We start from the raw sequence: 27,646 nt of genomic DNA, 5'->3' as shown, positions 1-27,646 counted from the left end.
GGGAAGAATCCTGAGTTAGGTACAGGGTGGAGAAGAGCCAAACCCCAACAGCTGGAGAAAAGAGGTCAAAAAGAAACCAGGCTTTGCAGCCCATGGAGCAGAAACCCATGCAGAGGGGAGGAGGAGATAAACAAAGAGACAGCGAGTGCTGATAGCTGGAAAACCCCAGAAGGACCTTACCCCCCAGCTGGGCAAAGCTCCCACAGCTGGAGACTGAACCTGAAAGACAGGAGGAGTGGGGAGCACATGGAGGATGCAATACGCAGTACAAGGACACAGGTGGGGGCCCCTGAATTGGCTGGGCAAAGACTTTGGGGCTAGGAGTATAGGAGAGACCCTGAGAGAGGTAGTTTATCACGGTAGCTTTTGAGGAAAGCAACAAGATCCAAAAAGCAAAGCCTGAGGAGCAAAGATTCGAAGCAATTAAATGACTAAGGAGAAGCAAGCAAGGGAAGAGACGAGGGCAGGCTGGAGTAGACGAGGCAGGACAACAAACTGTGGATAGAGAAGGGAAGGGGCTGCCAGAAGAAGCTGCACAGGCTGGGGTTTATTCCTCTCTGCGTCTGGAAAGGAACATCATGTCATTGTGCCTCCTCTGTCAGCAAATATCTAAGGGGAAAAGTCCCCCATCTCTTAATGCTGACTCCTATAGAGCACAATCTACTGCTGCCACCAGCTAGTCTCCCGCTGAAGCAGCAGATGTCGATGGGGGGGGATCCAAAGGTTTCAATCCAAATGTTCACACCCATGTGGCTCCCCACTGCAAAATTTCTGGCTGTTCACTGTACTTGTTTTGAAAGGCAAGGAAATTACACATCCAGAAGCTATGCCAAAAGTACTTTAAAAGATTACAGACTGAAGCAACAAACTGCAAGGAAATACCACCACTTGGTAGTTTGTACACAGATAAATTATCGAGAAGTTGTTAATCTGTCTCAGAGCAGGACTTGAATAACATGAAGTAAGTAGGGCATGGGGCCATGCTCTGGACAAGGAAGAAACAAAATATTGAATAGTTGCTCATTAAGTGAGCACCATCCATTCTGGTCAATGAATAGAGCAGGGATCATGCAGGAAAAATGGTATGTGATAGTGTAATTAAAGGCTGTCATAATATAAACACACAACAGGGCCAAAATTAAATCAGGCCTTTCTTACCTGGTGAGTGCATAGTTTTGCATTCTAATGATGTCTAAACATGTTTTTTTGTGTGTGCATGCAACATTAGTCATCACCATACCAAAGCGTTGCTGTTTTTAAACAAATTTTAGTTAGCAATCAAGGAGTTCAGTTACTTGTATTGAAACAGCACTTGCAGATTTCAAAGATTATTAAGACACATAATGCCACAAGCGTGCATATGAGAGACAGTCCTTGGCTTTTTTGGGGGGAGTCTTAAAAGAACCACCACATCGCACAAATGGAGGTGGAAAAGAAGCATGCGTTACTGTGCCTCATCTTCCAGTACACGCCGTGGGAACAGAAAGATGTAATTATTTTCCCAAGATTACACAAGGGTTCTCTGGAAGACAGTCACAGGCCAGAGCGTGTAAATGCTTGGCTGAATCCAAGGCTTTAAGCACAGGGGCACCCACCTCTCACATGTTTCTAGACTCTAGCAGAGTCTTCTGGTGGCCTCAGGTACCATCCGAGCATGACAATAAATATCACTGACTGCAGGCAAAGGAGAAGATTCATGTATTATTGCTAGCGAACATTTCCTGAAAGGACAGGACACAGACACCGCAGCAGCTAGAGCTATTGCTCAGACTCACAATGGAAAAATGGTCTAAAGAACTGAGTTCAGAAAAGAGTAAACCACAGGCAAAATCCACCTCTGCAATACACCTCCCCAAACGGGGCCAAACTTCATTTGTAACTTAAGTTTACTAAATAGCAAGAATGGCAGAGCCTTAGCAAGCCTGCTACAATTAAAAAAAAGCTTGCAACACCATAGAAGCAGCATCCCACAGTTACCGGGATAACAATGACACTTAGCTAATCTGCCATCTTTCAGCACACGCTGTGCCTTCCTAGGCCTTAGGACTCAGGGTCCTACTTGTCTTTTGGGGTGAAATTGTGTAGTCGTCCTATTCTCAATTCAATTGTAAACATCGGTTCCCCAAAAAAATCAGCCTATGGCCAGCAATTCCGCATTTCTTTTTGTCTCCTTTCACACAGAGGCAATCCAACACCAACCTTTGCTCAGAGCAGAGCATCGCAGACGAGGAGCTTCCTCCTTTATTTTCAAAACCTCACAACCCTCAGGAGATCACCAGTGAGAGAGGAAGGAAGGGAAAAGCCTAGGCTGGCTCTGTTGCTTAATGCTCCAGGTTACTCATTTTGCTTTGCTAAAGAAAATAGTTTTGACTGCTGGACTCCCAGACCTTTCTCACCACAGGCTGAATCCCAAACCAGGAATTTCCTGGAATTTCTCCACTAACTATTGCTGTGGTGTTTGCAAAGCCCTATACCCCTTCCTCACTATTTTGCTGTTGCACAGCAAGGACCTTTTAGGCCAGCAACAAGTATCCAGGTTTTTATTTTGTTGTATGTTTGCCCCTGACCAAAATAATATATTAATAATAGTTACCTTAGTGTTTTCTCAGAGGCACGCAGTGCTTTTTACTGCTGTGCTTTGTGTGTGAACGCAACCACCACTGACCTTCAGGTGTGTGAGTGCAACCGAAAACAACTCCCTCTAACAAATTCAAGAAAAGGTAAAGTTTGCACACGTGAAATCCTGTATTTGGGAAATCAGTCACACTATTCTGCCTATAGCGGTTATGAATCTAGGAAGTAGCATTACACTGTGTGGCAAGATGAAGCATTAGAAACACAGCTGAGACTTCTGCTTTTTGAACAGGAATTTCATGTTAAAGCAGAAGTGTGCTATACTGTCAAATTAGTTTAAAAAAAAAAAAAAAAGTGCTGTACAAGAATTGGAAAGAGAAGCACCCAGTGAGGAAAAGCTAAACTGACACCTAGCAATTGCTATGGAGTTGCATGTTATGTGTGCCGACGCTTCCCCCCCCCCCCCCCTCCACTCTTCCTTCATGTTGGAGAACAGCATCTGTTTCAGCTCAAACACTGACCACGCATGCTGTGTGGGGACTCAGGGAAGATACGTTATGACCTCATACTTTTCCTCATAGTATATCAATCTTAGGGCCAGTGCAGCCATCCTTGGAATGCACTACATTCTGCAGAGCATTTCCATTTTCTTTCCCCTGCTACTGCAAAAGGAAACAACATTGCTGCCGGTTTAGTCATCAGATCACATTTATCCCTGCTATAGCCTTAAGGATTTCATTGAATTTCGGATCAATGGGGTTTTGTGCCTGGATCCCACAGTGCTAACGAGTAGTGAGCTCCCTCGCTCTTTTGCGCGTACGCAGATTTAAAGTGATGCTCTTGGGCACAGCCTCAAGTACACCTGCTTCTTCTCTCATTCTATCACTTGACAAAAAATAAAAAAACCCACAACACAAAAAACTAATGCAACAGTTCATGTACATGGAAAACGGCAGCATTAAACACCGGTCTATTCTAAGGGAAAAGCCTCACCTAAACCACCAACAGCAGATGCAATAAAAATCAGTTTCTAGGTCACCAAAGAGAAACAGAGGTTTCTGTTTCAAAAGTATGCAAGCTATTGAGGAGTCTTGTTTTTCAAGAAGCTTAGACTGTGGGCCCACCACAGGCTTGTTTACAAAGCTCAAAACCATCAAGGTAATTAGGTAGTATGAGGGTGTCCACAGGCCGGACAGCATTTAGCAATGCTGAGTGTGAGGCGCGTACGACATGGCATGACTACAACTATATGTAGACTTGAAATTTAAAAAAAAAACAACAAAAAAACACCAACCACACAACTCTGTTTTCAGAGGGTTCAACAACTCAAGAAAAAGAGAACGAGTGACAATTAGACACAACTTGCACAAAGGACTGTGACAACTTGTTGTTTTACACATATCAACCTTGTTAAACATACTAATGGATCTAACAGAGTATCGCCGTGGTGACCAGTGAGGTGTTGGCACTGATACTGCTTTTTATTAGGACATGTATGAGAATACTGCACCATCACAGTGAAAGCACTGAAGCTCTGGCCTTATCCCAAACAGAAGTGCAAGCCTGACATGAAAGTTCCTATCTTCCCTTCTCTGTTTGTGTCATACAGGAGGGCACATACAGTCACAAGTCTCTTTCAGGTTTCAAAACTCAGGGAGATGGATCAAACTCATTAGAGATCCTAGTTACCTGGTTTCAGTAGTATATGCCAGCATCCCCCAAAATTGCAATAAATCGCAGTGATATAACCTACAATTTCATCCAGACTAACTCATTCCTTACTCCTGAAGGCACCCAGATCTGCAACCTACACATTCATTGGATAGCTGAAGATAAGAGCAAGTGACAAGAAAGAATAGAAATCTCTCTGCACCAAGAATTTTTACATAACTAGCTCCAGTTACTGCTAATTAGACTGATTCCCTTAACTCCTCCATTACATTTTCCTGCATTTTTCAGTTAGCTCTAGTAGCAAGATACATAATAAATTATTAAATAGAAACCTAACTGATCACACTACAAGTACTTAAAAGTACAGATTAAGCAGTGCACAACTGTTTTATTCTAATGAAGATCTTGGAACTAGCAACCTGGTGCACTAGATAAGGTATCTGAAGCCACTTCACTGTGCCCAATCTGCCCTCCAACTTCGGAATTTTTGAAGTATTTAAAATCTTTTCCCCTCCCTTCTGCCACGGAAAAGACCTACACGAGTCAGAGAAACATCGATTACAGAGGAGAAATTGTGTAATTAATTTTGCATATTTGACAGCAACTTCATTTTTTTTCCTTCTATCTTTTTTCATCTGTAGCAAGGATTTACTTTTTTTTTTTTTAAGATGAATTGTATTTTAATAGAGCAATTGCCTTGAGTGCTTCCTACTTCATATCGTATAATATGCCAATAGCACTAAAGAAATACTGTGTACAGAAAGTATTTCAACTATTTTAATCTGTCCCGTGAGAGGAGTCAGCAAATGGGAAGTAAGGAGAAGACTGCAATCATGCGATCAGGTAGTGGTCCACAGACTCCACAAGGTGTGGATGTCATTTTGAGAGTCAGTGAGCTGCAACACATTTAATCTTGCTGTTCCATACTACTGCAGGCATGCATGTGGTTGAGAATTGAGAAGATCTCTTGAAATTACAAATGCTGTAGCAGCACATTTATTTTTTATAGTGACTAGCAAACATTGACATTAGACAAGCAGGCACTGGTCAAACTGCCCAGGCTCTATGAGGCTGTCATTCCACGCAACGAGAAGTTATCCGGCCTTATCCTGCCTTCAGAGGAAACAGGAATTCAGAGTAAGAGGAAAGACTAGTAAAGAAGGTTGTCAACAGTGTTTTAGAGAAGTTTCTTTCAAAGCAGCATCCATTAACCCATGCCAGGCTTTCTCCCAAGGCTCTCAGGCACAACTCTCACAAATGTGTGGCAGCAGGCTTCCCTCTCGGCCACTGGGACCAAGCCAGCTCTACTTTGGGCATCCCACAGCGAGCCATCACACAACAGGTTGCTGCAAGCGTGTTGTACACAGTCACTTGAAGCGCAGAAGCTTACACCATGAGAGCCCCTTTTTAAAAAGAAAGCAGCTACGTACATGCAGAGCTTAATTTGCCATGCGCGGAAATCCTTTACAGCACTTGAACAGGCAGCTGCCGAAAAGCAAACGCCAGTTGGCAGCGTGGATGAGTTCCCTCTGAAGCCATCCCACGAGCACGGTCTCTCCAACAGAACTTCTGCAGCCTCTCCTGAAGAGGCTGGAAAACCAGAGGCTTTCCCCTTGGTGTGAGAAAGGGCCATTCCCAAAAGCAAGGGCAGAGGGAGGGTGTCTGGAAAAAGTACAAAGCAAAGGAGGGGGCAAAGGAGCAGTAGGAAGAAAGAGAAACAGCGGTAAAAGAAACAAGGAACAAGAAGATGGAGCAAGACAGGGGACATTTTTTATATTGATACCCTCCACCATAGTATCTGTCAGGGAAAGTGGAAACAAATACAAGTATCAAAGAGAACAAACGCATCGAGAGAAACATGGGGAGAGCGAAGGCCAGGAATAGCAGCTGTACCAGTTTCACGCTCAGGTTACTCCTCCGCAGCAGATCCTAAACTTTAGAGGGAAGATGTTAAATGAAGCTTTTTGGACAGCCCACTCTGGCCTGGCATATCGGAAGGAACCAGGGTCACCCACACTTTCTAATTGTGCTACTCATTTGGGGATACAGGAGAAACAAATTCAAACAAACAACTTTAGAAGCTGTTGCCCACGGCCAGAAGAGTCTCCACGCCAGAGCAGCTAGCCCTTACCCACTCCGAAAAGTCTTCACTTCCTTACCATTTTTGTATCACAGATTCTGACACAGAGAGGCAACGCAACCAAACCCCCTCCCTTCCTTGTTAAAAACAAAACCAAAAACCCAACCATCCCCAAGTCAGACCTATCAGGCAAAACACCTGCAGGGCAGAAGCTCTTGAGTGGGTTGAACCATTTAAACTACAGGTAGAGGAAACAGGCTCTGTGATCTGGGAAGTTACAGATCTCATGTGACGCCTATATGCTATCAATCCTGATGCAGCAAGAAGATTATTAAAAAAAAAAAATGAAACCAACAACAAACAAACAGCTTCTACTGAAATGATTAATAAGGGTTGTTATGCAGGAATAAAACACTCCCTTTCCCAGGTTTCAGGAGTGCTGCATGGGGCTCATTCAGGTGCCAACCATTAAATGATCAGAGAACTGCAGCAGGTAATTCCTGATCTATTTAAGGAACAAAACACTTCCTCCAAGGAATAGGTAGTGTGGGGCAACTCATTACTACAGGTCTCCAAATTAAATCATACTGTGAGTGTTTTGTAGTTATAAACCAAAAGTCAGCAACAAAGGGCAAGGACTACCAGGGAGATTGTACGAAGGTCAAGGTTAAATTAAAAAAAAAAAAAACAAAACCACACTGTGGTACAAATCCATGGGGCAGCTGCTGAGTCACACCCCCTTAAATGCTCTTACTAACTCAGTGCTGTTCCACAGGAATAAGGGCACCAAGTGCTGGTGCTGTGCTAGAGCACGGCCCTGGAGTCCTTCCTTCCCCAATGAACATGCTGAGACTCCTGGACGCAACAGGTGAAAATCCTTCTGCCTGGGCCTGGCTCTCACCATTACACGAGCGTTCTTAGGCATAAAGCGGAAGTGTGCATCACCTCTGCTTTCATATATATACATAAATATGCATACACACACATCTTCATGTATGTATATCCACGTGCAGAAGTTATACCTACAAACGTGTATATAGATAGATAGATAGCAATGTCACGTAATATGCTGCTCACACTGCACTCACCTCACTTCAGGCATTATTGTATACACGCATGTATTTCCCCTCTTGACATTCAAACCAGCATTACAGTTTTGGCTTTCTCCATGAAGAAGCTGGGAATGAGAACATTGCCTACCATATCATATTAAGATAGAAAGTCTCAGGACATGGACAGTCCTCAGATATTCTCCTCTTCCCAAGCAGAATTCCCTCCTCTTTCTTCCCTTAAGCCTCCTTCCATCTTCTACTCTCTTCCCTCTCCAGTAGCATAAGAAAAATTACAGCACATTTCAGGATAAGAATCATAGAATGGTTTGGGTTGGAAGGGACCTCTAAGATCATCTAGTCCAACTCTCCTGCCATGCTGCCATGGGCAGGGACACCTTCCACTAGATCACGTTGCTCAAAGCCCCATCCAACCTGGCCTTGAACACTTCCAGGGATGGGGAACCCACAGCTTCTCTGGGCAATCTGTTCCAGTGTCTAACCACCCTCACAGCGAAGAATTTCTTCCTAATATCTAATCTAAATCTACCCTCTTTCAGTTTAAAACCATTACTCCTCATCCTATCACTACACTCCCTGTTAAAGAGTCCCTCCCCATCTTTCCTGCAGGCCCCCTTTAGGTACTGGAAGGCTGCTTGTAAGGTCCCCCTGGAGCCTTCTCTTCTCCAGGCTGAACAACCCCAACTCTCTCAGCCTTTCCTCATAGGACAGGTGCTCCAGCCCTCTGACCATCTTGGTGGCCCTCCTCTGGACTCACTCCAACAGGTCCATGTCCTTCTTATGTTGGGGGCCCCAGAACTGACCACAGTACTCCAGGTGGAGTCTCACAAGAGCAGAGCAGAAGGGGAGAATCACCTCCCTTGACCTCCTGGATACGGTTGGCTTTCTGTGCTGTGAGCCAAAACCAGCTAAAACAAAGTGAATGACTTGACAATTTAAGGTAGCATCAGCTGCAAACTAAACCACAATGGAGCGGCAGGTAGCCAGCAGTACCTCCGAATGGCCCACATGGCTTTGCTGGGCACAGAAAGGCCACCGCTCCGCTGCTCCTCGGGTGATGCCGGGTGGCAGGAGCTCCAGGTGCCCCGGTGAGCAAAGCGATGCTTCCCATTCTCCCGGCCCGCTGGAGCGACCTGCAGCGAGGCAGAGGGAGAAGCCGCGGGCTGCCGGGCAGGTCTCTGGTGGATTCCCCCATTTCTCCTGATTACGCATGCAGAGAAAAGGGGAAAAAGAGGGGAAAGGGGAAAGAAAAGGATTTAAGGATTTTTATCTTTCACGTTTACTTGTCAAAAGGTTGAGCATTATGAAAACAGCACAACATGGTTATCTAACTACAACAGATGACATTTTGTTTAATCCAAAATACAAAGTCTTTGTGTGCTAGGAGGACAGGACTTATTAGTTCCTAACTAGATCTAGAGGAAACGACCCAACAGCAACAGAAGACGAGCACTTCTGTATCAAATCAAGCTGTTCTCTGGACCTCTGGTAAGATGGGAAGCACTGCAAGGAAGAACATGGTGCCATTCCTAATTTTCTGCTGCAGAAAATAATTGGTGTTCTGCCTCGCTTAAACAGAAAACAAATCTGTACAGGCTGGAGGAAGGAGCAGGAGATGAGTTTCAGCAGCACGTAGCAGGCTGCTGGTTTTCTGCTGCCCCCTAAAAAAGTCAAATACAGTCATAAAATCCTGAGCACCACAAACAGACAGAAAAGCATACATTACATGCAACCAGAGCAAATATGAAAATGCAGCACATCTGGGCTACAGAGCTTCATTCCTGCAAGCTAAATAACTGCCACATCTGGGCAACGGGATGCCACTGACGCAAAGAAATAACCTGAAGAGACTACTGGAATGTGAATCGAAGGGGAGGAGAGATTGAGGGGAGGGGAAAGGAGAAGGGCACAGATTTTCCCGATTAATTAACATTTGTGTTACCTTTAGCCAGGCAACTCCTGGAACAAGCCTGGCAGACTGTAAATGCAAGTGTTAACAAGTGTGCCAGCTGTCAGTCCCCAGAAAACTCCTCGCTGGCTACTTTCCCACCAGTTACACTTTATGAATTACTTATCCGGTCAAGATAGGAGAAACCCCCTGCTGATCCATCGTACCTGCCCTCTGATTGCTATTGCTGCTGGAGGGGCCAGAGGGAGGGCAGGTGGACCTGAAGCGTGGTCCATCCCCCATTAGGACCTAGAGGAAGGGCTGAAACAGGAGGGAAGCCAGGATACTCCTGAAAGAAGAGTGTCCCTCTTCTCTTCCCTCCGTTTGCTGCTCTCACATTGTGCCAGCTCTGGCATTCCCCAAATCCTTCTGGGAGCTGATTTAATTCACTACTGCAGAAACAGGATTCAGTGTCCTTTTTTATAACCTAGATACACTAGCTCACACAGGGCTGTGACAGGCTCCAGCGCCTGCGGGGCAGCAGCGGTGAGAACAGGAGAAGCAACGGCAGGAGGGAGACCTCCCATTCTCAGTGGCAGTAAGCTCTTACGTTCACTCGTCAATAGAGCTGCACCAGCTACGGTTTGGGAGAGAAGTGGATAAAAAACAGCTTCTATAAAACAAGAGACTTCTGACTTTTAATGGAGATACAGAATAGCATAGTTATTTGTGACACTAAGTGGGTGAGGGATACAAACTTCAAACTATTTGATTTTTCTCCAGTGACTGCTGAGAGCTGCTAATTATTCCAATCATTCCAGAACTGGCTGGATATTTTCCCTTTTTCCCATTCTGTAAGGACAGAAAGGATCAAACCTGATTTTACTACTAAACATCATATGATATTTCTGTAACCATGACATTGTGAATGAATAATCAAGCAGATGTTGCAAATGGAAGGAGTTAAGCCAGAGAAATTTTAAGATGTTGATGCTTCAGTCAGAACTCCTACAGAAAAAATAAATGTTAGTCTTGCCAGAGTGAATTGAGCATTTTAGAGATCAGCTCTTCACATCTGGTCTAGCTACCCAGCAAAAGTTACCAGGCAGCAATAGAGTAACAACAACAACAAAAAACCACACACACCCAGAATGAAACCTTGGTGCCCTCCGAACTTGTCAAGTGTGGGCCATCTAATTCAGTGGGGCAAGTCCATCTCCCACAGTGCTGTATATAATAATATGTATTTTGCACAGACAGGTGGCAACAGCTGAAAAGCACAACGAGCATAGCAAGCTACTTACAGTTTGAGTCCATTGCAGGAGAGGGAAAAGAAGTCATAAACCAAGCACACACCAAACACAGTGACTCCAGTTTCTTTCACCAGCATTGCACATGTCCCAAGGAATAAACTAAGCAGCAGAAAGAATGGGGAGGCAGTGGGAGGGAAATGTTCCCCAACATAAAGCTGATCCACACTCCTGAAAAACAGGTTTGACAAATATTTTCATTTCTCTGTTATTTTCATGTTTACTACATTCAAACAAAAACTGAGACACTTTTCCTTAATTTCTTAAGATGCTGGTAATAAGTGACATGAATAATCTACACTGTTCACTGATAAATGAGGAAAGGTTTAGACTCAGGACAGGAAGGGAAAACACAAATATTGACAGATGCACCGAGAATTTGAATAGAGGACAGAAAAAGACAAGCAGAAAGATAAAGCTGACTTGAAGCAGTCAGAGGAAGGCAGAGTAAGTACAAAGACACAAAGGGCAGAAAAACACCTGCTTTCCGTCATCTAGAATACACATGCTTAATTATCCTTATGTGACAAAATGCACTACGCAAGCAAAAATTCCTCCATCCCACCCACGCTCCCCTGAGTCAAAGATGTGTCCTAATCATTAACGGACTTGGCAGCAAGCCTGTATGAGGGAAGAAGGTAAGAAAGAACCAAAAATCAAACAAGCTGATTCCTCCGGGGTCACTACCAGTTTTATGCCTTTGAAACCTTCTGATGAAAACAGGGTTGCACATTTGTAGCAAACCCCACGTATATCCCCAAGAGAGACATAAGCAGTTTTTCCACGTGGCCATGATGACACAGTGCTATTCCTAAATGAAATAACAATGCAAAAGGGGCAGAAACCCTATCTGAGTAAAGCTCGCTCTTTATTTTAGGACACAGACCAGCAAACGGTGCCAAGTTTTCATCTGAAAAGGATGACTAACAGTCTAGAAGCAATCCTTAACTCTCCCAGACCAGGTATTACAGAGTCCCACAGTCACAGCATGTATTTCAAAGGTAGGCATGAGTCCGTCCATTCTTCACTCTACATACAGACAGTTTGCCTTCAGCTGAAAACATTTCTTTATCATTTTTAGCTCTACAAGCCCTCCTCTAGTGTATGGTCAGCTATAATGTCAATGGAAGAGAGGACCGTAAACGCTGACTTCTCTTTTTATGTTTATTTGTTCTCTTAAGCATCACTTATGTGGCACCGCAGCTGAAAGCAAGGACCAGGGCACTTCCATGCAGCAGTGCTGGGGGAAGTACCTCTGCCAGCAACAACTGAAAACTGACAGGTTTCTTCTTTGTCTCCTCCTCAAACTAAAGCATCTCACAATATTATCACAACCGGTAGCAAGAATCCATACCTATTATAGGAGAGAAAAGCCAACAGAAAGAGTAGACAGGCTAGGACATCCGCTCTGCCTACTATACCTGTTACCTAAAAGGAAGAGACACACAGGTGTAAAAGCACGTATATAAAAAGGCATGCGCATTCAGTGACTGTTTCAACGATCCATGCTAACTGCTATTTTAAGCTTTTTATCTTTCAGTGTTATCCTCCTTCAATACAGTAAAACGTTACTTGGTTAGTGTAGGATATTCTGTTTTGTCTGCTGCATTTCTCACTTGCCAAAACAAATGAATAAGCCAACAGTTAAGTCATTCTTTACTTTCTTATTAAAATATTAATAAAGTTGCATAGAGAAATGCCAATTTTAGGGATCTGTTTTAATTTTGTATAATGAGGTTCAAATGAGAAACGCATCCAACTCCCAGAACTAACATTTGTTAAAGAAAGACTAATGAAAAAGCAGCTCTTTGGAGAAGACTTATTATATAGGAATGAGTTAACAATTAATATTTGAATGAACTTTATCACCAAAAAGTGAGAGAGTAGTATGTAATTTATTCTCTTTCTGAATAATCTGAGTTTATGAGAGTTTTTCTATGTATTAATTAATCAAATCTTTTTATAACAAAGGGAATACTGAAGAAGAATGTATAAACACTCTTTTTACAAACTATTTCAATATTCCATTTCATAAAGATCTAAAAATTGCCCATAAAGCAAATAAAAGGCCCTTTGAAATTTTGCCTCTTTTGAGATTACATAATTAAGCTATATTCAGCACTCTGGCATTTATTTTAACCTTTTTAAGTTCTGACCCAGACAAAAATAAATTCAAAGAGCGCCTCTTCTAAAATCTCCTTTAAAATATAAAGCTGTATTATCAAAAGGAGCCTAGCTGATTAGTTCACACAAGACAGCACAGGGAGTAACTGTAAAGCTCGTGGCTTTTTGTTATTAAGGTAATCTCTCCTCAAAAGTTCTCAGCTGCAGCAGCCGTTTCCCTCACTCATTTACAAAGGCTGGCAATGAAAGCATGTGATGTCAATGGTACCTCAGCTAATGAGTGCATTTCTTTTTTTAATTACGGATAGCTAAACATTGCATGAGCAAGCCTCATTTTATCTACAGAGTACCTCCCCATGCTAACCGACTGTAGTCTTAGCATGACTGTGTCTTTAAATGTTTCCTTATAACAAACAGAAAAATGTCCAGTATGAGCTGTTGCTCTGTAAACTTACCATGACGTTTATTAAGCTAACAAGATTTTTGTGAAGATGATACTCCTAGCTTTTAATTGAAATCAATATAAATTAATCTATGGGTCATAACACCTCTATCTGAGTGATCTCCTTCAGAATATACACTAATGCTCCCTCCACTTTTTCTCCCTTAAATTGATGGCTATAGAAGATGACTGAAGGCGTGCAACAATGTCCCGGCAGGAAAGCGCAGCCTCACTGAGGTCTTTGGTTTCAGAAGTCTCGACATTTTCATCAGCTGAATGACTGTCCGTTTATTCCCAGCATCGCTGATTAGGACCGTCAATTAGAATTTAGTGCCGGAGCAGAAAGATGGCAAGTATGAATACACTTTTTTCTTAATGACTCCTGCAAATTATTTTAAATACAGTACATTCTCACCTTTGCTCCTCTACTGCAAAAAATCACAAGTACCATATTCTGTATGACTCAGAGGTTTCTTTAAAAAAAAAAAAAAAAAAAAAAGAATTTAAAGTATGCGTTTATTTTTAGCTTTTGTGTCACCGGGTTTTTTTATGTCACATACTTACAGCCTCGGTGTGAATGGGATGCACAGCAAAGAACAGCGCCGTGACAAAAGCAAGTCGACAGTCCTTGAACACAGCTTTGTCACAAGTGTACATCAGTACGAGAGTCACTAGACAGTGTAAAATTACATTCACTGCATGGAAATAGAAGGGGTTCATACCAGCCAGCAATACGTTTAACCTGTAAGGAAACAAAACAGAACCGTTACTAGACTGGAGAGGTCTTGTAATAGCAGGACATCTTTCAAATACTCTAAATTATGTTTTTGTCTGATTTGCAGACTTCTAATGTAATTGCTATTAAACTAATTAGTGAAAATTGCTCTGAACTTCTGGTTTATCTGATTAAAGAGAAACCACTTCCCCATTTTTTAAAATATGAGGTTGCATTTGGCAACCTTCTTGACACTGAGATGAGAGAGGCTTGTGCCCTCCCCATACGGCTTACTGCAGTGAGATGATGTCTGTGCTTCCTTAGCAGCAAATAACACTGGCCAACACCAGAAGTACGGCACTCGTCCTATTTCCCTGTTGGCACCTTCTGCAGTTGTCTCAGCCACGTGGCAGCTTTACAATACGGGTAGTTATTTTCTACTACAGAATAGATGCTTTTGCTCGGAAACAGCCAAGACAAGGACTTGGTAAGGCACCGGAGCATCTGCTTGGCACTACAGGTGCCTTTATTCCCATTTAAATTTCAAAATACTTTCACATACTAAAGATTAAGCATTTATTTACATGCTTTACTGACATCAGGACTACACTAAGCAGCTGGTCTAATAGTTAGCATCATTTTTATAAGGACATTGATGGTAAAGATAAGTTAGCTAACATCACCCAAGACTCAATGAGACAATTAGAGTTCACTATGTGTGTCAATCATAAAAAAAATAAAATATGATAAGCCGTTATGACATTTGTTCGACAGCATGTATTAACACATTTTTCTGGTCACTGTTTTTTACAGCCAGCTTGCTTAACAGCTGCTGACAGGCTTTGCCTTACATCCAGTTGAAGATAACTCGATTCTCTTTAGAATTAACTGCATCTGTACATTTGGACAAATATATATATACACACACACACGCGTGTGTATACACACATATACATGGTGTCTCTATCTAGGGAAGACTCCATATATGAACAAGGAATTTGGAAGCACTAATGTTAAAGGACATTTAAAAAAACACCCAAAACAAAAAAACCAAGACACCCAGTGAAAAGAAGACTCAATCTAAATATTTTGCATGTAGCTGTCAACATGATAAAGGGTCAATAATCTTTCCTGTTGTTACTAACAGGCTCCACAGGTCTCCCATGACATACATGGTGCAAAAGCAAAGCCACTGAGTTGTTGCTACTATGCAAACACCTTAGGTTTTTTGTAAGACAGAGGAGGTATGGTGTGTCTGTGAGGGCCAGAAAACATGTGCTTTTTATAAATTCTCTCTACATTCCTTACTCATAAGCAACAGAGTGCTATCTGTCCTGGGCTGCATTTTCCAGGCCACTCTAACTTTACCAGACCAGAAGACTTACTTGTGCATTCCTACTCTGCTCCCACTGGAGTGTTTGTGGAGGCAATAGCTGAAACTCAGAGAGTTTGGGAAAAGTGAGGTTTTAGCACGACTTGACCTTTCCCTTTGAAGTAGGGGTTGATGCAGCTACATTCTGACAAGACATCAGTCTGTGTGATTCAAGAATACATGAAGAGTTGGGGCTTTTTCCCCCCCCCCCCCATTTCTCCTGCAAGCCACTTCAGGGCAGCAGCATACATCACTTTCCTTCATTTCTACCGGCACAGAACAACAAACCACAGCAAATGGCAGTAACTGACATCCAGCCAGTTTCAGCTGTAAATACACTGCAGCAGTGGGAACCCCCAGGACTAAATCTTGTTTTCAGCACGCTGCGGGGAACAAGGGGCCGCACCGGGCCACCCTGCCCCAAAGGATCCAAAGCTCCCGCTCAGAGGCACCTGCAGATGTCTGCAACGGCAGGGACCACCTGCAGGACCCGTTCTTTATACAAATGAATCATTTCTGGCTGTAAATCAGCTGGATGGAGCACAGCTGTCACCATCGCTCCCCCTCAAATGCCAAAGTGTGCTCTGGCAACCTGACGTCTGGAGAAAGCAGATGTAGGCAGGTGAGGACAGCGAGGACAAGTGCTCAGCCTATCAGGTGGTATGAACCCATGCACCAAAATGTGAGAGATTCTTATTTATTTATTTGGCCAAGTTGCAAGGACCAATCACTAAAAACACGATGTATGACAGTACTCTTGCAAAATCTCTCATTAGACTCCATGGATCACATCTGATCCATTTGCATCCTGCAAAACAGGTCTACTGGCAAGAGAGGCAGAACATTGTAGGGGAAGGATTTTCCTGTCCCCACCAGGTCACCTATCCCAAAGGCAGGGTGTGCTCTTCACGTGCCTTCTTGGGGCAAACATCAAGTCAACAAGGCTTGTAAACTGTGAGTTACCTGATGTAAGTTATTGAAAATAGCTATGTAAAAGCATCAGCCTCACAGCTTGGCTATTCCCCCATGTATTCTTAAAGGTGGAAAAAAAAAAAACAACCAAAAAAAACCAGAACAAAATACAGACATACCACCACCATGGTATTCAGATAAGCCTTCCATTAAACAGCAAAAACTGACTGCAAGCATGCCTCGGTGTATGTTTTAAATACCATCTTTGGTGGTCCATGAACACTAAACGTGAATGTGTGCAGGTGCTATATTCACACCAGTGTTTTTTGCTGCTAAAGCTCTTTGTCATAAAAAATTAGGCCACATGGCAATGAAGGAAACATTCTTTTGTCCTAAAACAATCCCAGCAGAATGATTTTGAAATGTTAGCAGTGGTTGAATTTATTGTACGTCAAAAGGGTGAGCAAATCTGGGGCTCCAAACAGCTCTAATCCAAGTCACAAGGACTTTGCAAAGCTCCCCAGCACGCTCACCCACCCGTGGGGAATAAAGGCAGCCTACTATGGAAAGCCAAATTTGCTCCACTGTGGAGCAACTATAGAGCAACTTCTGGGCAAGGGAGCAGGAGGGGATGGGTAAATCACAAATTACTTCTCCCTTCTTAAACTTTAATAACCTTACAGAGATTCAGTCTTGCCTTTGTTTACTGGCAAGCAGCATTATCACGGAGTCATGTAGTAATTACACACAGTATAGGGCTCAGCAAACAAAGGAAGTAAAACAGAGACAGGACTCTCAAAATTAAGTAAGAAGTGGCGTTTCTCCAACGTAACGTTCATGAACAGAAGCTCTGGCAGGCAACAACTGTACTCCATTGTGGGGCGGGGAGGGCTGTCCTGATATATTTCCATATCTAAACTGCCCCACAAATGGGGAAAACATTTCATTTTTTAAGTTGCTAGCCCCAAAGACACCAATACTACCATCATTTCTAATCTGCAGCATCGTGTGGGCTGGAAGACCTTAGCCACTTCTGCATGAAGATCATAACATCTGTCTGAGCTAAAGCACAACTTGTAAGATACGTGTTATGGCCTCGGTAGAGCACACAGCTAGGAGAGCAGATGCTTTGGGCTGGCCAGGCTTTTTGAACTGACTGCTTGTCAAACCAGAGAGGTGTTTGCAAATAGTATTCTGAAGATTTGGGGCTAAAAAAAGCAAGAGACCACGCTTCTAGGAATGGAGACACTTGAAAGAGGAGACACCACCATCTCAGACAAGGAGGTTTTTCCTCAGGGGAGCCACCCGTGAAATACTTGGAGAAGCATCATATTGCTTTGCTTCAACACCTCAGCTGGAAGAGTCCCCAGAGGCAAAGAGCGTGCTAAGCCTCCTGAGAAGTGGTGAATGCCAGTTCAAATGCAAAGGCCCTCAAAAGGCCCAGGGGAAAAGGAAGGGAAGAGCATGTATGCCAAGGAGCAGTCCCTCAATACTAGGTGACACTGACAGGTATCTTCTAATAGGGCTGATCAGCATCACCCAAGCTACCAACAAAATAAAAACTCATTACAGAAATCTCAACATCAATCACGTGCCCCATCAGGGCAGAGAAGGCTACACTAAAACATGTATTCAAGCAAAGACTCTTGTCCCAACACCGGTCTTTGTGTCCAAGGGTTGCAGCATGTGTGGTTCAGTATATCACGCTCAAGGCAAGGCACTGCCAAAACTACATGCCCAAGCAGGAGCTATACCAAAATAAGAGGTACATGCCAAACACAGAAATCCCTTGATTTTGTTAAGGCTAATGGATGTTTTCCAGGAACAGCAGTATACTTGGCCTTGCCACCTACAGCAGCTTTTCTGCTCCTCCACCATCCACTCTAGGAAAAGGCATTACATAGCTTCACCCTCAGAAAGAGACTTTCACAGGCACTAGCTGTTGAAGGTCCACTGAGTAGAGCTTGTAAGAGAGCTCTCCAGAAGAAAGCAAATCACTCTTGCTCTTAAAAGAATAAGCAACATCTACCAGCACTCCCAGTTAACCACTTGCCCTCCTTCCCCCCAGCACAGCCGCCTTGTTTGAAGAATGGCATTTGTTGAGCAGGGAGCATGGACCATGCTACTCTAGAGCCATGCGCACTTACTCCTCCTCTAGATAAGTCATCAGGCAGGGACACATCCCCTTGGATAAGCAATTCCCAGTACAGAGGGCCTGGAAATTGAGTGGGATTTCATGACTTCATCCTCGCAGACCCAGAACCAGAGGGATCTACACTGCAAGAGTACAGGCTCACAGATAAATCCCATATATATCCAGTTACGGTATATAATCACCAGCACCCTCAGGCTCTAATATAGTGCTTTTTATCCACTTGTACACACGAAGACTCATTCAACCTTTAAGGCCTTTTATGATTTAATAATATTGTAAACCATAATTGGAGAGTTTCTCTTTTTATAGACTTTGTTATTATCCCTGGGCAGCTCTTGTTTAGTTTAATCTGTTCTATTATTTTCAAAAGACTAACAAAACCCACAACATGTTATGAAATAGAAATGCACAGGATAATAATGGTAATTTGTTATAGCGAGTAACACTTAATGGAAAGTCTCAGAACATCCCACACCTCATAAAACCCCCATAGTTTTTATAGAGGGAGGCTCACATGCAGATTTATATAAATTAATCTAACATATCAGGATGGATTAAGTTTCCTGTTATCTTCCCTTCCTTTCAGAATTGTGTGAGATACATGGCAAACTTTATGCAAACTAATGCCTGATTTCTGTGCACGGTGGAGTCTCCTTATAAACTTCACAGATGCATCTATGGTGTGCCAGGAAAAAGAGCATTTGCACTCCAAAAATGGTGCAGCTGCATCAGCGGCAATAATGGTTAATGCGCTATGTGGAAACAGCTCAAAGATTAATGAAAAACCTGTAGCAGTAAAAAGAAAATAAGCCCCTTTTGCAGCAGTGTTCGTGCAATGGCCAGCACAAGCAGGGCAGGGTTTCCACGACAGTGCAACAGCACTTTGTGCTGATTTGTGCTGATAATCTTTTCATAGTACAGTACAATGCCTCAGAATTAAATGGACAATAAGGCTTAAATGGTTTGTTACTTGATTTGCTATAATGGGGATGGGTGAGAAGACAGAGGCCATATCAATTCCCAAGCTATAGCAATTCCCTTGGAGCACAACAGTCATCACTTACAAGAGCACTAGTTAAGTGTTGATATTCAAAGCAGGTTATTGTTTTCCAGCACAGTTAGGAAAAGAAAACAGAAATCACAATTAGACTGGGAAGCAGCAGCACCTTGGAAGCAGCAAATATGCCAGGGCAGAAATTTCTTGCCAAACCCTAGAAGCGTGGTTTGATGATCGTTCCTGTGTTAAGAATACTGAAAGCATCATTCACATGGCTTTAAATTCATCTCCACAAACGGCCTTGGAAAATTTAAAAAAAGCCAGACAATGACAATGTACAAACTGACAAACCAGGTGTCATTTTATCTAGATTTTGAACAACAGAAAGTTTGTCTTCAAAATTATTCTTGAGTAGCATCTCAGCAAGAGCAATGCACTGAAGGAACAAACATCTCTCAGAACTCTTCAGCAGCCATCAAACAGTCCTCTCCCAAGTGCAGAGAGAGAAAGAGATGAGATGTGATCAAGAACCAAGCTAGGACAGTCACTCATCAAGAAGAGAAAACAACGCTAACAGAATTCTAGTCTAAAGTTATTAGGCCTAATGAAGACAATATTTCAAACTGGGTACAAGAGTTTTCCACCAAATTTGAAGTAAGTTTGGCAATCTTTCAGCTCGAGCTGCGGACCATGAAGGAAGTGCCATTTTAATTTATACAGAAGCAAAAAAAAAAAAAAAAAAAACAAGTATAGCGAGTGAAAAGAGAACAGCCCTTTTTTTTTTTTTTTTCCCTCCTTTATTTCTTTAAATCTGAGAGACAATAAATGAAAAAGCCCAGGAAAGCAGTCAGAAGCAGAGCGAGTAAATGCAGAGAAATGCCTTTAGCTAACCAGCAGCAGCCAGAGCACTTTGTTTTCATGGACTCTAAAGAGTGTTGACAGGGATGCTCCTGTAGAGATGAAGGTTGGTCCAAAGCTGAGCCTTTAGGTAAAAGACGACAAAAGAAAATTAAGGGTGACACTGGTGCAAAAGGAATAGGATGCCGGATGAGAGAAAATCCCCAGGACTGGTAGGTGTTAGAGACAAAACACCACTGAAGCAAGCAGCAAACATAGGTGTGACTGGATTCACGTCAGCCAAGTCTTCCAGGAGGATCTGCATGGACCTTCTAGTGAATTCTTCCCCTCATAATAAAAGGCTTTCAATTCAAGAGACAGACAAATTTTATTAAGGACTGAGAAAACGTTGTGACTAGGCAGAATTCCTACATGTTTTGTACACGCCTCTCCCCCCGGGCAGATCCTCACCCCCCGGCTTTGCTGCAAGCAGCGGGCGGCACTGACCCCCAGCCAGGTCTGCGCCCTCCCTCCCCGGGCAGGGAGCTTCCCCCGACCCTCCCCAGGAGCCTGTCCTCCTTCCAGGGAGTACGAACAACCCTGCCAGTCCCCCTAGAGAAACACAGCCCGAACCTACTACCGAAAACATCAAACACCTGCTACGAAAATTATATTCAAGGTGGGGGGAGGGCTTCGGTGCACCTGGAACTGGGAAAAAAAACAAGCTTTGAGGCACATGCACCCTCTCCCAGACCTGAAATGGCAGCAAGGCACTCTGCTCTGGGTCAGAAAAAAAGCTTACTTGCCTAGAAACGTGTCCGTATATTCCAACTATAACAGAACCAGTCTAATAAAAGCAACTGCCTCTCTTCACAAACTCCACCTTGCCCAGTGTGGCTACACCAGTACTACATCAATTTCATGGCAGGTATCACAGTACCAGTATGGAGAGTGATTGCTATAGCTAGAGTAGAAATATTAGACTAAGCTGTACAGGAGAAATACTGACACAATCTTAAACATTGTGATATTGCCCTAATATAGATGTACAGAGTGAAGAAAATACTTGTGCACTGTGTATTTAACCTGACATATTATAGCTCCACTATATTATCCTGTGATGTCAAACTGTAATATAGCATTAAATCAAGAACAAATAAAATCCAAGGTCTTCTTTTCTTCCCCGGGTTGTTTTGGTTTTCTTAAGCTCCCTGTCCTTGAAACTCATGCCACCGATACAGCTGAAAAAACAGAAGGATCAGCTGTAAGCAACTAGATAGATCAGAAGGTTGGCAGTGAATTATTGAATTAATTCTCTCTTTGGCTATGTATTTACATCTAACCCAAGTTCACAGCCACTTAAGGCTTTGATCTGAAGCCACTGATAGTCTTACATGAGGCTCTCGGTGCCCACACAGAACACTGACCTGTTGCTGAAGGGTCCCATTTACTTCCTAGAAGTGTATGTACCCAAGCCATCGCTGGCGAGCAGCCGCGGTGGGCAGACCTGGAGAGTCATCTGTTCTGCAGTCAGCAGCTGAGCACAGCCTGGACTTTTTAATGTATCTTTTTCCCCATTTTTTTTCTAGCCAGCGTACTAGTAGGTGGCTCTGTGCACAAATTGTGTGTCTATGTCTCTTTTGGCGGGAGAGCTGCATTCCCCTTTACAGCTCGTCTCCCCCCGCTCCGCTCCTCCCGGACCACCAGAGCCACCCAGCAGCAGCTGGAGCGGACCCCCTTACACCCTTCCCCCAGAGCCAAGCAATTCCCAGTGAACAGTCACTTCCACCTCCTCCGAGGAAGAGCAGGTATCTCCTGGCCTCCTCTGCCCAGCGTCATCCTCCCGAGTCTCTGTCACGGCTACGTGGCCTAGACCTCTCACTACCTTTTCGTTTTGTCCCTGGCGAGCTGTTACTTGAGGCACCTCCCTCACCAGCATCTGCCTTGGCAGTGCCCTCCGTCCCGCTACCCGCCTTCACTTCTCGACCACCTGCACAACCGGGAGGCTGATCTCCGATTAAGAGTCTTTAAACCTTGGCATCAGGGGTTTTCAAAAGGCTTCGTTCTCACCATTTCCTACCACTGCACACCTTCAGGCTAAATCTGCCATGTTGCTGACTACATCAAACCTCCATCCCCTGTTTGTTTCTGGGCTGGAAATCTATCTAAAAGGGGATTTGGCAGGCAAGAAGAGAAAGGGGGAGGGAGACAGCACTGAGGATTGCACCTTCTGCTTCGACAGTTGAGAAACATTTTTGCAAAACCACTGGAACCAAGGAATAACTTAAGTGCTACTGGGCGAATAAATGATTCACTGAACTTCTGTTAGTGGAGACAAGGTGTAAGACAGAAAGCACCCAGTTTAAATATAAAATCCTGAGTGAATTACAGAACTGGCAGGGTTGGGGTTTTTTTTTTTTTCTTTTTCCACCTTTCATCTTAACATTTTATAGGGAAGACACCAAGAAATAGTATATCCTGAGTCCAAAATGCCGCCTTCTTTAGAAAGAAGTATATGAAGGGTAGATTTAGGTTAGATGTAAGGAAGAAGTTCTTCACTGTGAGGGTGGTGAGGGACTGGAACAGGTTGCCCAGAGAGGCTGTGGATGCCCCATCCCTGGAAGTGTTCCAGGCCAGGTTGGATGGGGCTTTGAGCAACGTGATTTAGTGGAAGGTGTCCCTGCCCAAGGCAGGGGGGGTTGGAACTAGATGATCGTTAAGGTCCCTTCCAACCCAAACCGTTCTACGATTCTATGAATCACTTCTTGGAGAAGAAAATAGCTGCAGGTAAACATCTCTGAGTGACAGCAAATGGAGAAGAGAGCATGAACTAAGTTTTTCCTAAGGACTAAGCAAAACCATTTCCTACCATCTGAACTCCTGTGCAGATGAGGAGTTGTGCTAGACCGGTCACCTAACAGTTACCCATGTGTAATAGGAATGTTTCTAAACCAACTAGTTGTAACACTCCTTTACTTCATTGAAGTCAAGAGAAAAGGTGAGAGCTGTTCAAAGCCGCAAAGCAAACATTACTTAATTCAACAGCCCATGTGCAGGCTTTTTTCCCCCTTCTGATGTTAACCCACACAAAACAATGCAGCAGTTCTACGAATATTTTAAGTTTTGCATAATGGTTCCAGTAATGTGGGCCACTCTTATTTTCCTCTGATCATTCATGCTGACAGATCCGGTGTGAATAATGTCAAAAGCTCTTTTCACTGTTTGGCTCCAGAGCACTAGTCTACTGGAATGAGGACTGTCACTTAAGATTTCCAATTCGTTAGGGACCCTGAACTACTGTTAGAAAATTTCAGCAATGTCCGCTTAAGACTTTTCTGACAGACAGGCGATAATGTATTTTAATTGGGATCATTTCAGGAATACGTAGCACATGTAGGATATGTTCAGCCTAATGAAAAGTCCACAAGGCATCAGGAGTCCTTCCTCTTACTTTCACAGCCACGAAGGACAGAAAAGAGACTGAGACAAAGTTTCTGTAGATTGATGGATCTGTAGACATAAATTTCAGCCCACCCTTCACATCTGTTCTGTACATGCAGTTTGGAGATCTCCCAGATTTTTAATCTTAGTACAGCAAGATTCAAAACAAGCCTTTCCAGATGAAAGGTTCATGCAACAGAAGCAGAGCCACTAGGCAGGTATAAAGAATCATGCTACCATTAAAATGCCTTGGATTTGACCAAATTAGCACAACAAGAAAAGGAATAAAATAAAACAAGCAAACAAACAAAAAAAAAAAAAAAATAGAGACCAGAATACTTTGGTCCCCCCTTCCCTTTTTCAGCAAGATCCTGCAAAGCACACGTCACACGGTTTTCTCAACTATCCTAAGTGGATGCAGTAAATTCTAACAGAAGTATTAACCCACAACATTAATTTCCATTCTGTTGGAAGTCCATTTCTGTTGAGCATTTTACAAGCGTCAGGGTAAAAATCGGTTTTCCTTCTGCAGGAGCACAGAGCGCAACCAGCAGCCTCCTGCTGGGCAAGGCAGGGGCGGATGGCACAGGCAGGCAGAGCACGGCTCAACCACTGGCTCACTGCTGCTTGGCAAAAGCTCCCTGCAGCCTCTTTGGAAGCCCTGCGTTTGGAGGATCCACTCCACCCAGATCTTAACATCTTCCTCTGACACCCTACTGGTAGAAACGAAATGCGAAGAATGTGGAAACTGGAGGGCTGGAAGGATATTTGGGATGCGGTGGAAATAATCTTCCTCTGCAGCCAGGGAAGATAAATGATTCCTACCCTATTCCAAATGCAATGCCAAGCGGTGAACAAATGACTCTGCCTTTGACCCTGTGTCTTAGCTGTACGGTTATTATAAGCACTTGAGGATGAAAAGTTGCTCACAAAACGAGTTTCACTGGTTTCCAAAAAGGACTGGATGGAGACAGCACTTCATCCTTTTTTTTTTTTTTCCCCCCACATACACACAGAGCCCCCTTTAAATAGCAAAGGCAAAACCAGTTCAGAGTCAAGACACAAATGGGAACTAAAGCATTTAGTTTCCATTCCATTATTAAAGTTTAAGATTCTTCTGCTAATTAGCATAACGTAACCTCAATCCTGCAACCTGATCTAGGAGGCCAAGTCCAGCATGCAGCATGGTCAGTGGTGATCCACGCAGGTTCACTCACCTCTCAAATTAGCCCCAGATGTATCGCTGGATCAATGGATTAATCAGGCAGCCCCCCAAACTGTAACAGTCTGGCTGCACACCCGATGGAGAGGGCACTCTGTGTGCACAAAGCCACCTCTGCCCATGGCTGCACACATCCCCTTCGCTCTCTACAGAAACCTGCTGAGAGCCCCTTCGAGGAAAAGGTATAAAACCTGTCCTAAACAATCCAGTTTACAAGGCTCTGTGCTGTTCAGTTTTGCTTTATCAGGGATATGCCACCCTGTGCCCATCCAGCCCTGCTTCCCCAGATAGCCGATACCGATGGCTCTCACCTCCAAGCCCACCCTTACAACCGAAGGGTGGCAAGTGCTCTGTGGGAGTGCCGATGGGATGCTGCATTCCCCAAAACTGTTCTTGCCTCACAGAAACACGCAATTTTCACATAGTTCATGAAGTGTTATTTATAAATCCGGTACTTTAATGAATAGTTACCCCATTAGCAGAGTCAGCCAGGTTCCAGTAACACCTCCTCCTGGCATACTTACCACTGTCCATACAGTTTGTTCCTCATGCCTGCCATAGGTTTGTAATGAGCACCTACCGATCACCTACAAACAAGACGCGAGTGCCAAACATCGCCCAGCCACACTGGCTCTTCAGCACAGTTCCCCGCAAACACCCGTATCATTTTTAAATGCTAAAACGTGGTAAACATTCACCATCGTTTTTGTTTCATCAGAATAAATTAGAAAAAGCTAATGGAAAGTATGACAAACTGTATGAATTGTAACTAAGCTGATCTGCTAGAAATTATTCCCCTCGGAGAGAGGCAGGAGTCTGGGTTTTCCTTCTAGGATTAGCCACGGTAACTGTCACTTACTTTGCCGCTACTCAACTTCTCTTTATTCCTGTAAAACCGAAACTGCTCCTCAACAACTCTGCCGGTACCCAGGGAACATCTGAGGCAGACGAGGCTGGCGGGGAACTCCGCGACTGACATGAGAGGCTCGCAGCTGCCAGGCTGGCTGCAAGGAACGCGCGGTACCCTTGCGGCAGACCCCTTCGCTTAGCGTTAAAGGTAGGGATGACTACGGGTCTGCTTCAAAACAGCACCGGGGAAGTTTCTGGCACGATCATTCAATTGCAGAGAAAAGTACTGGAGATAAAGCAGAGGAGGAACTCCCGGGGAATTCAATCTGAACACCCTTCCCAGTCAAAAGGGCTCTCCGAAATGCTCGCGTTTCCCTTTTATCCCCCGGCAGCCTGGGGAAGAGGCGCCACCTGTTCCCAAACGGCGAGGGACGCGGGGCACTTGCCGGGAGAGCGGCGGGCTCCCCCGGAGCGGCTCCTCATCGTCCCTCTTCTCCACCGAACTTCCACCGGGCCGGGCGGCGGGGCCACCCCGGCGGCAGCGGGCGGCTGAAGCCGCGCCCCCCCCCGGGGCGCGCACCCCGTCCCGTACAGCTCCGGGCAGAAATGCTGAATCACGAAGCCCAGGACGCGGGACCGCAGGCGACGGTGCCGGGGGAGAGGGGGGCTCCCCCGCCCCCCCGACCCGGGGCCGGCCGCCCCCCTCCGCCCGCTGCCCGGCTCGTCCGGCCGCGGCTCCGGGCGAGGGGGCCGGGCGGCGGAGGGGGAGGCGCGCCGCCCGCCCCGCTGCGGCGCCGGCGGCGGGCACTTACTTGAAGGTGAGGACGCAGAGGGGCCGGTAGGACTTGTGGCTGGTGTTCTCGGCCATCCGCTTGCCCCAGAAGTCGTTGGCGAAGGCGGCGGCCACGGGGGCGGCCGCCCGCACGTCGGGGTTGTTCACGATGGCCCAGACGTCGTCGTGCACGAACTCGCCCCGCAGGGAGTTGCCGTAGCAGAGGGCGCACAGCCCCGCCAGCACCGCCGCCGCCGCCGCCGCCCCGCCGCGCCGCCCGCCCGCCGACGGGGACGGGCAGGGGGGCGGCGCGGCTCGGTCCCGGCTGCGGGAGCCCAGCGCCGAGCCCGTCACCATGGCGCGGGTGCGGGCGCGGGGCGCCGCGCCGGCTGCCCCGGCTCCGGCTCCGCCGCCGCGGCGCGGGGAGGCAGCGGCGCCCGCATGGTGCGGGGCGGGCAGCGGGACCGCCGCCGGCCGCTCGCGCTCTGCCGAGGCGCAGCCTGCCCGGCTGCAAATAAACAGCGGCCGCCTCCCCGCGCCATCCCTCCTCCTCCTCTTCCTCCTCCTCCCCCTCCTTCCCCCCACCCCCCCGCACGCATGCTCCTTGCCGCGCTGTCACCCCGCCGCCGCCGCCGCCTCGGCCCGTCGGCGGGGTGGGCTCTGCCCGGGCTGGCCCCGGGCGCACCGGGGAGGCAGGCGCGCCCGGCGCGGCGCGGCGCGGCAGGGCAGCAGCGGGCGGGCCGTGTGCTGCGGGGCCGGGAGCGGAGCCCCGGCGCGGCGGGTGGCCCCCGTCACTCGCGGGAGACAGGTGCAAGGCTGCCCCGGGGCCAGGGCCTCCGGCTTCCCCCCCCCCCCCCCCGCGGGCGTCCCCCACCACGGCCGGCCGCGCCAGGAGCAGCCTCCCCGCGGGTCACGCTCGCCTGGGGAGCGGGAACGTCCCAGCCGGCCCCACGGCATCCGCGCTGCTCCACGGCGTTCACGCTGACCCACAGTTTCGTGGCTGCTCCGCCGCATCCGCGCCGCTCCACAGCACCAGTCCTGGTCCACAGCGCCCAGGCTGCAGCATCGTCTGTGGCAAACAGTCCCCCACTGTGTCCTGCTGGCGGGGAAGGCATTTGGGTGCCACGGAATTTGTTTTCTCTACTCTGGTCCCTCACCAGTCACTCGAGGGCTGCCTTCTCCAAAGCATTATTCTGATGACTGCAGTGTGTCCGT

General features: G+C 45.7%; 1 protein-coding gene across 1 annotated transcript in view; it reads right to left on the bottom strand.

Annotated features, from left to right (window-relative positions):
* The window catches only part of TMTC1 (transmembrane O-mannosyltransferase targeting cadherins 1), a 149,741-nt gene extending 122,756 nt beyond the window's left edge, over positions 1-26,985 (bottom strand). The window contains exons 1-5 of the mRNA XM_030041302.1: positions 26,472-26,985; positions 13,724-13,901; positions 11,948-12,021; positions 10,588-10,764; positions 8,389-8,595 (exon numbers count right to left, since the gene is read on the bottom strand). Of these exons, the coding sequence (XP_029897162.1) occupies positions 8,389-8,595; positions 10,588-10,764; positions 11,948-12,021; positions 13,724-13,901; positions 26,472-26,788 (953 nt within the window). The 5' untranslated portion in view covers positions 26,789-26,985. The remainder of the gene's footprint in view (positions 1-8,388; positions 8,596-10,587; positions 10,765-11,947; positions 12,022-13,723; positions 13,902-26,471) is intronic.
* Between the last annotated feature and the right edge of the window lie 661 nt (positions 26,986-27,646).

The sequence above is a fragment of the Aquila chrysaetos genome, chromosome 17, assembly GCF_900496995.4.
Source record: "Aquila chrysaetos chrysaetos chromosome 17, bAquChr1.4, whole genome shotgun sequence".
Classification (NCBI taxonomy): Eukaryota; Metazoa; Chordata; class Aves; order Accipitriformes; family Accipitridae; genus Aquila; species Aquila chrysaetos.
The sequence above is the reverse complement of the archived record's forward strand: the minus strand, read 5'-3'. Positions and strand labels throughout refer to the sequence as shown.